At 37.5% G+C, this 12558-nt stretch overlaps 1 protein-coding gene across 2 annotated transcripts in view; it reads right to left on the minus strand.

The window, feature by feature from the left end:
* CCDC50 (coiled-coil domain containing 50) overlaps window positions 1-12558 on the minus strand; it is a 66779-nt gene that overhangs the window by 20960 nt on the left and 33261 nt on the right. The window contains exons 5-6 of one of the 2 annotated variants that reach the window (XM_045502589.1): window positions 7353-7470; window positions 2007-2534 (exon numbers count right to left, since the gene is read on the minus strand). In XM_045502589.1, coding sequence (XP_045358545.1) covers window positions 2007-2534; window positions 7353-7470 — 646 coding nt within the window. The remainder of the gene's footprint in view (window positions 1-2006; window positions 2535-7352; window positions 7471-12558) is intronic. The other variant, XM_045502590.1, reaches the window with a different exon arrangement.

The raw sequence follows: 12558 nt of genomic DNA on the forward strand, positions 1-12558 counted from the left end.
CACAGAATCGGAAACAGGCTCCAGGCTCTGAGCCATCAGCCCAGAGCCTGACGCGGGGCTCGAACTCACGGACCGTGAGATCGTGACCTGGCTGAAGTCGGACGCCTAACCAACTGCGCCACCCAGGCGCCCCTGCTAGTTTCTTAATTAATAAGTTAAATAAAATTTTGGCCTATGCCAACAACATTAAGAACTATGCTTTTACAAAAACAAGAATAGACACCAGTATTTAGTAATTGCATTTTAATGTAACCTTCTATTCGTGGGGTCACAAAATCAAATGCCTGCAGTAGCTAGGAAGATAGAATTTCTAACGTTGAATATCAAGACCAGCAGCTCTGTTGTAGCCATTTGAGTACCTGCCTAGCCACCTTTTTTTTAAACCATTGTGTTGGGTCCTTGGGTGAGTTTACCTGCAATTCCAGTAACAGAGTTGTGAGTTAGTATTTCATTTCATATTAGTTTTACCCTTCCTAAGCCTTTTTAAGAAAACCTCAAGAATAACTAAAAGCCGTAAAGATTAACCGGTCCTCAGAGCACTCTTAAAGGATCAGAATCACAGAATCAGAAATGCAGAGGTGGGGCAACTCTCTCCCATATTAGGACTCCAAGTCTTTCTACATCTGGATATAGTATAACTCACTATAGACAGATGATATCAGTTCTCCTCTACTCCTCCAGAGCTCTTTGTTCAAAATATACCTAATTTATGACTGTTTACTTTCACTCCATCTTTTTGGCTTGACTTATTAAAACCCTCTGAGGCTCAGATCCAAGCATATATCCCCAAACATAAAGCCTGAGGCGAGAATATTTCCAGTAGGTACTTAATATGGTTGCTGAACTGAATTTTCATTTTCTTTATGACCAAGTCTTTTAATAACTTAAATGACTAACATGATAGGAAGAGATAACACAATAGGAGAAACAAACTAAATCAACCTGAATCTGCAACCTAACCAGTTTCCAGACCCAAAAGTAGAGGTTGACTGGGCAACAGTTAGGAAGAAAATAAGTAGAGATGCCTCGTTGGTACTCTCCAATAACCCTTGCATTGCTGCAAAACTTCAATAAGACTACAATAGAACCAGGGAGAGGACTATGGTCTAATTATGACTTACAGTGGTAGAACCACAAGGAAAACATCACCACACAGCAGTTTCCAGATAAGAAGAGAGAACCATTACTGGGTCAATGAAGGACTTCAGAGGTAAACTTCAGACATGCCAGGACATTCACCTTATTCCTAAACAAATGCCAAGAACTTACCGGATACCGGCATTTCAGAACACCAACTGTAGCATTAGAGTCGTTGATGGTTAGAGCCTAGAAAGTAACTTAAGGAAATGATCTTCAAACTTTAAGTGCAGAAAAATTACCTCAGGTCTAAAGTGAGTCCAAACCGCCAGGAGAAACTATAGAAATTATAATACGTGTGAGATCCAGAAAGCTGCTTCTTTAGGAAGCAGCACAGCTGATTCTGACAAAAATAGACCAAGGCCCACAATTTGAAATATGCTGTTATAAAAGAATGCCTATCTGATCTCTCACTTTACACATGGCAAAGATGAGACCAAGAGAAGCTAGTAATTCCAGCCTTGATTTTCTAGTTAGGCAAATAATACAAAGACAGTGTCACAAGATCTGACTTACACCCAGAAATTCAGGAGCTATGATTTGGTATCTGATTCTCTGGTATATGGTCTTGACAAATGAAGAACTGTGTCTGGGATGGGCACGTCCACTGCAATCTGGGGCTGGAAGAACTTTGTAAGGAATTGGTGAATTTTCTTGGAAGGTAGTAGTAGAAATGTAGAAATGTTTCTTCTTCCTATATACTTGGTATTAAGTAGATACCTTTTATAATATTTGGCTCCAGGATTTATTTCAAAGCCATGAGTACAAACTACAGAGAAAGAATACGTTGCTGAAGATGCTTATTAAATACATTTGCTTGTATGTATATACATGATACCAGGATTTTCAACATGACTGTCCTTTATTACCTGTGTCATGGAGTTGGAGCCATTTCTCACTCTCTGAGAAGGGAGGAGTCCTGGGCCTGTGTTTCCTTTCTCTGTGCTCACCTTGCCCACGGTCCCTCCCATACACAGCTTCCTTGTAATGAAGCCCTGATTTCTGTGAAGACTTGGGTGAAAGTCGGTCTTGGTGTCTGGACTTTTTTTCCCAATTCTGAGTTCGATGGCTACTGTTAGCCTTCCAGTCATCAAATCCGGTACTCAAAAACACCTCACCACTGATCTTGGGAAGTGGAGGTCTCCGAAGTCTCTCATGATCAGACCGCTTCCTTTCACGCTGCTCAGAGTCAATTTGGGGACTGCCCCTCACTTTGCTTGAGCTACAGGATGACAGAAGTTTCCCTGATGAACAGTAATCTTCTAGCTCTTCCAAGTTCTCCATCGGATGTTTGGGTTTCTCTTTCCTTTGCTTCACAGTGTTTCCATCACTTTGGAGTCTACAAGACCTTGAGACTCCAGAACCCAATTCCCTTGCCCTCCTCGACTGTGGCTGGTCTGAGTGGAAGTGGAGGGATGTGAAAAATAGAAATGTAGGTTAACTTAATGAGCATATGAACTCACCAAACAGGAAAGACAGGGCCCATATTTTAAAATGGAGAAGACTAGTGTTTCAACAAACTGCAAAGAGGGGATGGGCATTTATTGGATTGGCCCAGGCATAGATGAAGGATTCTGGGTACATGGTCAAAAATTTAAAAGACTAAAATTATGTGAAATAACTTAAATCTGAAAGAAGAGCTTGATTATGATTATGGAGACTTAATATAGTACTTTAATATTTGCCAATAACAAAAGCCATGGCCATTAAATGTTAAATTCTATTTATAAAACTAATTTGGAAGTATTATGGGGGGAAAGTAGGGGTTGAGGGAGTCTCATAAAACAGAAAACAACCAAGCTTTGTGATAATTAAGGTTCCCAGGAAGAGGCTTTCAAATATTCTTATTGGCAATGATAATAAATCTCTATCAGAATGTTGCTAGTTTCCATTAGAGTCTGAGAAATGACCCAGTTTTTAGTATTCCCCTACTCTCTCTCCTTAGGTGGCCAAAACAAGTATTCCCAGCCATGCAGTTCAATGTGGAAGAAGATGGGGTAGAGAATTTTAAGTGAGTAAATGACCCTGTTATCTTTGGGTAACTCTGCTCCCAAACTTAACTTAAATTTTACAGAGGAAAAAATTAAAAATGGATGCCATAATAGAATACAGGAAAAGGAGTCCCTTCCATCCCTACATTCACTTCAAAAAATATGATATTGTATTCTTTCTATAAAAAGACAATATGTGCTAAATATACAAATCCCTGATGTAACACAGGGATTTCAGTAACAAATTTCAGTAACAGCACATAGAGGTGTGCTTTTGTCCAGTCTCATTCGGGCACAAGCCTATTGTGAAAATGAAGGAAGGGAATTACTATGCACTTTGCAGGGCATATTTAACATTGTCTAAGACTCTTAGTACATGTTGTAATAAAAATAAATCATGGGGCACCTGGGTGGCTTAGTTGATTAAAGCATCCAAACTCTTGATTTCTGCTCAGGTCACAATCTCACAGTTTGTGAGTTCGAGCCCTGCACTAAGCTCTGCACTGACAGTGCAGAGACTGCTTGGGATATTCTCTCTCTCTCTCTCTCTCTCTCTCCCTCCCTCCCTCCCACCCCCCTCTCCCTCTTGGGCTTGCTCTCTCTCTCTCTCTCCCCCACTCTGTGCACTTTCTCTCTCTCTCAAAATAAATGAACTTAAAAAAAAAAAAAAAACCAGAAGAAAAGAAACCCTAGTTCCAAGAAAACTACTAAATTATCTAAGATTTGTTTCCTGCTGAAATTACTCACTTGCTGAATTGCATCTGAAACAGCTACCCCAATTTGATGGGATGTAGAGGAAATAAAGGACTATACATTTTCTTAGTGTTTAGGGTTTTTCTTTCATTTTGTTTTTGTTGTCTTAGCTTTGTTATTGTTAATCTAATAAAGGAACTGAGAAAGGGGAAATTTGTGCTAAATATATCACTGACACCATAACGCTTCTCAAAACCTTCAAATTGTTTCCTCTTGAGCTTTCCAGAAGAAAAGGAAATTTGCTTCAAAGATGATATCCAAATTAAAATCAGTCTTCTAAAATCATCTGAAGAATTTTTGATTAAATTTATTTTTTGCATAAAAGCAAAACTGAAACAGAACAATTACTCTCTATGGTAAAAAAGTATCCATAATTTTAGCAAACTATCATTTTAAGCGTGTCTTGACAACTGAGAATCAATTGACTACTGCTATGAATTATTAATATAAATTGACTAGCTACTTAAATGATAACCATATCCAGGGAACAATGGTTCAGTGTTAATACCAATGTTCCCACAAAGGGCTGCATGAATGAAGTCTGCCTTCTAGCTCCCAAAAAACAAGGGTTCTGTTTTTGACATGGATATGTGAGGCTATGATTGTTCTTTTGGTGGTGGTTTTTTTTTCAACGTTTTTTATTTATTTTTGGGACAGAGAGAGACAGAGCATGAACAGGGGAGGGGCAGAGAGAGAGGGAGACACAGAATCGGAAACAGGCTTCAGGCTCCGAGCCATCAGCCCAGAGCCTGACGCGGGGCTCGAACTCACGGACCGCGAGATCGTGACCTGGCTGAAGTCAGATGCTTAACCGACTGCGCCACCCAGGCGCCCCCTTTTGGTGGTGGTTTTAATCCTTTCTGAAAAGTTAACTGATAATCAGTTTTACTTTAGTTGAATGTGTTTCAAGAGTTAGAACAGAGCTGTCACTATATTTTCACAGAGTTGATAGGAAAAAATATCTATCGTCTACTTCACTTGTGTTATCTTCAAACCTGGGAAAGAAAAAAGACTGGGGTGGGGACTGGGACTTGTATTTTTCTTGTGACCAAGTTATTTGGCAAATATAATTAAGTTCCTTAGAGCCAACACGTATGCATTTATATATACACATACACATGTATATGTATATACACACACACTTTATTTGTGTGCTTCCATGTTTGTCTTTCAAAATAAGATGATTTTTGTTTAGAAATGGAAGATACTGTCATACACACATAACACTGATACATGTATGAACAACAGTACTTTGGAGTTTAAGTCCTCACCAAAATTACATTATTTGATCTTCTCAACACCCATGTGAAGGATGTATTTTTAAACTCTCCATCTTACAGATGAGAGAAAGGCTTAATGTGATTATAGTAGATAACTTCTCAACATTACAAATGCTCTAAGGAAGGAATGAAACTTGAACCAAGGTCTTATGACTCCAAAGACCATGACTTAAAAGAGACTAATATGCCTGTAATACAGGTCAGTGGCTTTGAAAGAAAAACATGGATTCACAAATGAATAAGACATGCCATTTTAGTTGATATAAATCTGACAGATGTTTTAGATAATTTCATATTTGTAGAAAATCTATAAGTGATCATTTTTAAGATTTACACTGAAGCAAAATAAAAGCTGAAAAGAGGACCACTTCCATAATGATCTATTATAATTATTATATAAGTATGGCAAAAATCAAAGTACACATAAAGATAGAGAAGTACAATTAAAGAATATCCCTATGTGTTGGGAAAAGACAACTGCAAAGAACCTAAGAATTACTTTGAGCATATGAGCCGAATTATGATGGGGTTTCTGTGGAACTCAACTCGGTCTAACTCAAAGGCAAATGAATGAGGATCACACATGTTCAGCAACATATAAACTCTCAACAACACAACTGAAAAGGAATTCCAATATTCACATACATATGCTCAGGAGGTCAAGACTTCATGATTTTAGTAAATGTTCCTGAAAAACCACTGAATTCTTAACATAGGTAGTCCCCTGCCCTCAAGAATGATAGCACTCTGATCAAAACAACCAGATTTGAGTCCCAATTCAAATTAGTGTAAAGTTTTAACAGAGGGAGGCTAAAATTAATACTTTAGTATACTTACTTGCCATCCTAATGCTTTTCTAGACTTAATAGTTTTATTTTAAATAGTGACTTTTATTTGCAGTGAACATGATTCCAGAGCAGAATTAAAAATAAAAACAAATAAAAAACACAAGAGCACATTTCTAAGGTTATAACTGAATATGAAGAATAAACTCTTCACATTCTGGTTTCCAGCACAAAACTATAAGGCAATACTGTTTGTCTGTTTTTTAATTATGTGATACATGATTTCATTAGAAAAACAAGCATAATGAAAATGGTTATCAAGAAAGAGCTGAGCACTTTACTTATGGAAGGAGAGCACATCAAGCAATAGAGAGAGAATCAACCTGCCTACGAACTATGCCACAGAGCCGAGCTCTACTGGTAACAAATGTAGAACAATGTGGCTGGACAAGATTGTACTCAACAGTAATAATACTAACATCTGCATATGCATTCCTTTCATTCCACTCATCAAACACAAACACCTACTTACCTTTTACAATGAAATCACAGAGAAGTAATTGATAATTAGTTCACAAGAGACTTTAGTAACATGGACCTTAATGTCTTTACTTTCTAGAATCTGCTTTAGGTTTTCCTTACTTGTTATCCTAAGTGTGGTCTCCCAGCTGAACTGCAATCAATACGGACGCTAGAATTGGAGGAAATGTCTTTCCTTTGACAGATCTTTAAAAAGGATGGGACAATACTTGCAAATACTCATTTCCCAACACACTAGTAAGAGAAAGAATCACCAGCACCACAACCGCCACCACAAAGCACCAGCACCACACTGCAAAAGCAGGCACTAGAGAAGAGAAATTCTGAAGGGACTTTTCACCCTCAGGATTTTTTTCTTTATGGTAATCAAACAGCAAGAAAGCAAAATAGCAAGGACAAATAATGAACATGGAATCTTAAATTTTAATTTTGTCATCAACATACATACTCAGTGGCCTATGTTTAAAACACAAGAGCTTTGTTACCCAACTGATGTGTTGTGTATCATCTTCATTATTCATGGCACTTTGCTGCCTCGGACACTGTGCCCAGACTTCCTTGAGAAAGATCAAGCCCAGAGCCTCACCCCCACTTTCCACACCCCAATTTATGTGCTTAGAATGTAGTACAGGGTTCCAAGTGGCTGCAGCACGAAAGAATGCATGCCAAATCTTACAAAATGCCCGTTGTTTTAGCAGCCATGAAAATGGCTCTGGTCATCCAACTAAAGAACAGACAAATTCAGATTCACATAGAATTTGGCCATAAATCCATATGAACCCTGAGGTCACTTTACAGACAAATTTAAAGGAGTGTTCTATGGTTGAGTCTAAGGATAGAGTAAGTCATAATGTAGTCATTGTTACCTCCATTTTCATAGTAGTAATTATCTCCATAAGCACTGGATCCAGAGGACTCTGGAAAGTGTTTCTTTCGCTTTTTCTCTTCCTGTAACTCCTTTTCTTGCAAAAGGCGAGCTATGTCCTGCAAATAAAGAGAGAATGCTAATAAATATTACCAGAGAACAAACAAACCTTTTACAATGAAACAAACTCTATCCAGTGGCCCTAAAGTCAATGGTTTGACACTCCACTGCCAATCTCTTATGGACTCCATCCATAGCTTTCCAGACTTCATGGCATTAAGCTCATGCTATTCAAATACTCAGTGGAGTAGCACATGATCCAGATGAACAAGAAAGACTTTTTGGTTAATTGAAATTTAAACCTAACTCAATCTGGGACATACAAACCTAGTATTCCTAAAGCTGATTAAACAACAGAATTTTTAAAATTCTTATTTGTGGGCCCTTTTTCCAAGACGATGATTCACTAAGCCTGGATGGAAAAGAGTGCAGTAATCTATAAAACATTAAAATTGTATATACAATTTAATTTTGAAACTTTGAAAAAAATTATTTGGCTGATTTAGCTTTGCATTAGAGCACCACTGAAAAAGACAAAATGGTCTTCCTCCTATCTCCCCCTTGCTTCTTCGCCAGGCAAGTTTTTACAGTTACTGAGTGATGAATAACATTCTGACCCTGCCCCCCCCCCAGCCTATGATGGCAAAGGTATATGCAAATAACTAAAATACAATTAAATCATGAATGCCTCAATAAAAGAGTAAAAATGTCAATGTGAGTATAAAAGAGGCAAATCTTATTTCTGCTTACATGAATTAGTACAAGTCTTTGCATTTGGAATTACTGTTTCATAAAACATACTTCGAGAAAACAAACCTAAAAGAACTCATAAGCCCTTCTGAAGTCATTTTCAATTATTTTTTAATTAATCATATTAATCAAGTAGGCTTACTTTGGGTTAATGTGTAAAAAAAAAACACAAAAAACAAAAACAAAAACAAAAAAAACCTCCATAATTAGAAGACCTTCTGGTAAATACATTCATTTGAATGAAAATTCACCATTATATTTCATCTTTCCCTTTTCTGTCATTCAAGCTCACCCACCTCTTGAAAATTTGAAACAATGAGCGTAAGACAGAACACAGTTAAAGATCTCTATGCTAGAAAAAAGTAATTTTAATAAAAACATGTATTTACTGATTGCCTTCAAGGAACCAAACATTCTCCTAGAGTCCTCTGTAGAAAAACAGGATATATGATCAATATCTTCAAAGCCTTACCTATTAAGTTTTAGAAGCAAAACCATTAGCACGATTTAAGACCATTTGAAAGGGGAGTGCTCTAAGAGAGGCATTATCACAAACCAGGTGCAACGGGGCCCAAAGGAGCCTAGCACATCTTCCCCAAGCACATGACAAATTACTAAACTATTGTGTTGAATTCCTTATGCTATTTTTTTGGTTTATATGATTTTATATCAGGGTTACTTCTCCCTGAAAGTTTCCACTTCTATTCCTCAATGGTGGGAAATGAGGAAATTTCAAAATGAGGAAATCTTCAGCACAAAATCAAGGAAATCTAAAAATGTGACCGTCAAATGACTATCAGAAAGGAAAAAAAAAAGAAGGAAAGACATTCCATTAGATTGCTACACTTCTTTATCAACCAGTAATTAATATCTAATTCAGTAGGGAACTCTCAAGAGGTATCATCTCCAGAGGGGTATAAGACCAGAAAACAACATACCAGTTCTATGGATGCAAAAAACATCAATATAACTAAAATAAGAAGAAAGAAGAGTTTTCTCAACCAAGCACCTTCCACTCCCTCCCCCTTTCTGGCCATACATGTATAATCTTATTTTTAAAGTGCCAAAACATAGGAAATTTTTTTAGTAGCTAAAATGTACTGCTATTTGAGCTATGCTCTAAATATTACCAACTTATATAAATACTTTTTTAGAACATGAAATTCTAATCACTTTCACACTAAATTAATTTTTAATGTAAACTGGTTACTAAGTTTATCCCTGAACAGTTCATATTATAAATGGCTTCAAACTGTTGAATTAGTGCCACAGACTTTTCATAAAATGGTCATGCTAATGTTTACTTAAGCAAAGAAAAAAAAAAAAAAAAGGTTTGCCCTAAAATAGTTGCACATTCACATATATTTGGACCTAGGTTCAGAGACACACATATACCTATAGATATTCACACACATACACATACACACACGCTTAAGAATTTCATTTAAAAATAAGTTAAACCAACTAAACACACATTCCTTAGCCTTATTAAATAACACTGACAAATGTTTATGCTATGACTAAAGAAAATGATCCCAATGGAATTAGTCCACTTTAATTACTTACAAACTCACACAGTCCAGTATTCCCAAAGGCTACAACCCTTTCTTCAACAGAGGCTTAGAGAGAAATGCAACTACTATAGTCACACTATGTAAAACAAGTTTTTTTTAAAAAAGGAAGAAAGGAATGAAGGGAGGGAAGGAGGAGGGAGGACAGAAGAATAAAAGAAAAAAGAGAAAGAGAAAGAGGAAGGGAGGGAAGAGGACTGGGGAGAGGAGGAAGGGGAAAGCTACAATGCTGGTAAGACTATCTCTCTCCTTCTGTAAACTTTTTTTTGTTGTTGGTTTAACTTTTCTACATCTGTCTCCCTGAATGGAAATGCTACTTTCCTTACATCTGTGCTCTGTTAAAAAGCACAATAAAATTATACCATAACAAAGTCAGAAATGCTAATTAACCCACACAGAGTTGTGTAACTCTACTCTTCATGTACAATGTTGTTCAGGAAAAATACTCTGTCCCAATAGGAAAGAGGTCTTGGATTCTATATCTGGTTGTTTGGGGAGTTAGAAACAACCAAAGAACTGACCCCAAAAATCTCTTAAAGAGATCTGGGTGAAAATCCAGAGAGGAATTTTCCACAGCCCTGCTGTCCAATAAGAACATACTAGCTAAGCAGACTCCATAAGAAAATAGAAGAGCACAGAGAGAGAGAAGAGAAGGGAAAAAAAAAAAAAAAAAAAAAAGAATTAGGTCAGTTCACGAGTAACAGGCAATGATGTTTTTTTCAAAAGTTGGCCAGAAAAATTCCCACTATTATGTCATCTCAGTGTCCTCTGTGAGGCACCGTGGACTAAAATAAACAAATATGTATTATCATACATTCTTCAATGACAAACTTTACTAATGCAAATTTTGTGCATTTAATATTAATACCATACCAGTCAGCTGAGAGCCCTATCTTCAGGTAAGAAAACATCTCCACACGGTAGGCATATTCTGATCTAAAGCATCAGCTGAAAAGTCAAAGAGTCTGAATGGAGCTTTTAAGGCTAGTCTCACTAAATCTCCACAGCTGCACTTCTCATTCAGTCTCTGACAGCACTGGGGAATAGGACCATTTCTGTAGGTCAAACAACAGAGGAGGGCAAGGTAGCTGGGAGATGTGTAAAAGCAAGAAAACTCTTGGCTCAGATCACACCAGACTGAAATACACTTGAGCCTGTTTATTTTTCCCCCTTTCTAATTTAGCACACATCTCTTTCTGTATAGAAATCAGAGCTGTTATAAGGGGCAGAATGGTGGGGAAACACTAGGCAAGAAAGCAAAAAGAAAAGAAATTGACTTAGTATGTAAGAAGCTAAGTTAATATGCACCAAAGGCATTAAACCTCACAACAGCCCTCTAGTGTATGTGCAATTATCATGACTTCTCCATTTCGGAACCTAAGGTTCTACCTGGGTAAGTAAAATGCTGAAAGCCACAGCTAGACATTAAAGAGCTAAGATTCAAACTCAGAGCAGCCTAACTCGAAAATCTCCATGTTTTCTGTTGTGTCACAGGACATCCGTGTCAGAAGCAGTCAGTCAGGGAACCTGAACTGTACAGATATTTCTCGGTCATCTTTATTATAGCTGGAGACCAGTCACTGACTTCCTTAAGTCTTAATTTCTTCATCTGAAGAACAGAGTCAATCACTACACTGCTTACTTTATACAGTATTACCACGAGACTATTTATTGTGATTGCTGTTTAGATTCTACACGCCTAAATAAAGTGCTTTGGTTTCTCTTTCTATCCTGTTTTTCTTGAATGGTTGGGGGCGGGGGGGGGGGGGGGAGATCACAGGACACCAGTAGCATTTATAAGAAGCCAACTTCATTACTCTGTTATTTTTTTAAAATAGAAGCTTTCCTGTTCAGAAAATATAATCACTTCTTTCAGTTCCCAATTTCATCCCCAAAGCTAAGTCTTGACTACACAGAGTAACACATCCTGCAGGAAGAAAGAGTTCCTGTGTTGATAACAGGAAGGATAAAAAGCAAATCCTAATGCTTACTTGCAGTTCTGATTATCACATGATCATGGTTTGTTTCTTAAAGAAACAGCTAAATACACACATAGCAGATGTCTCCCGCTCACCTGGCACTGAACAAGGAGTCTTAGAGGGACAAGGATGGCTCAGTGGGAGCAGCAGTATATGCAGACTGCTTGACTGATGGTCCTCATCCCAACTATTTAACAGGGTGATTCCGTGTGCTGGTTTACCCAAGGCAGGCCCAGCTTATGTAATTATTAATAGCCCCCCTTGAACCTAGAAGAATATGTGAGTATACATACAATAAATCATATGGCCATCCTCCTATTAAAACTCTAAATCATTTTCTTCAGTCTGTGGCCAAGAACAGCACAGCTGGTTTGAAAGAAGAAAAGAATCAATACATGCTGAAAAGGAATTGTTTGTAAGAAAGGCTAAAAGTGTAAAACAAAGGAAATAGTTAAATGCAAATTCAAGTCTCCTTACCAAAAAACACTGCTGCTACTTGTAGTCATTTTCAAGTTTAAAAACAATACAATTTAAAAATATATACAGAATTAAACTGATTAGTTCCTTGAGGCAGCGCATCACAGGAGAGTGAAGCCATGAACAGCAAAGAGTGAGAGCACTGGTGGCCCCTGGCCTCTCACGATTGACACGCCCTGACTTGTGTTCAGACCACACACAGGTCTGCTCTCCCTCTCTCAAGACTGCACGAATAACCCACAAACAAACACCCTGTATGGTTTGAATAGTGCCCCCAAAAAGTAATTTCTACTAAGAACCTCAGAATATGACCTTATTCAAAAATAGGGTCTTTACAGATGTAATTAGTTAAGAGAAAATCATACTAGAT

This window comes from Leopardus geoffroyi, chromosome C2 (genome assembly GCF_018350155.1).
Source record: "Leopardus geoffroyi isolate Oge1 chromosome C2, O.geoffroyi_Oge1_pat1.0, whole genome shotgun sequence".
NCBI classification, from domain to species: domain Eukaryota; kingdom Metazoa; phylum Chordata; class Mammalia; order Carnivora; family Felidae; genus Leopardus; species Leopardus geoffroyi.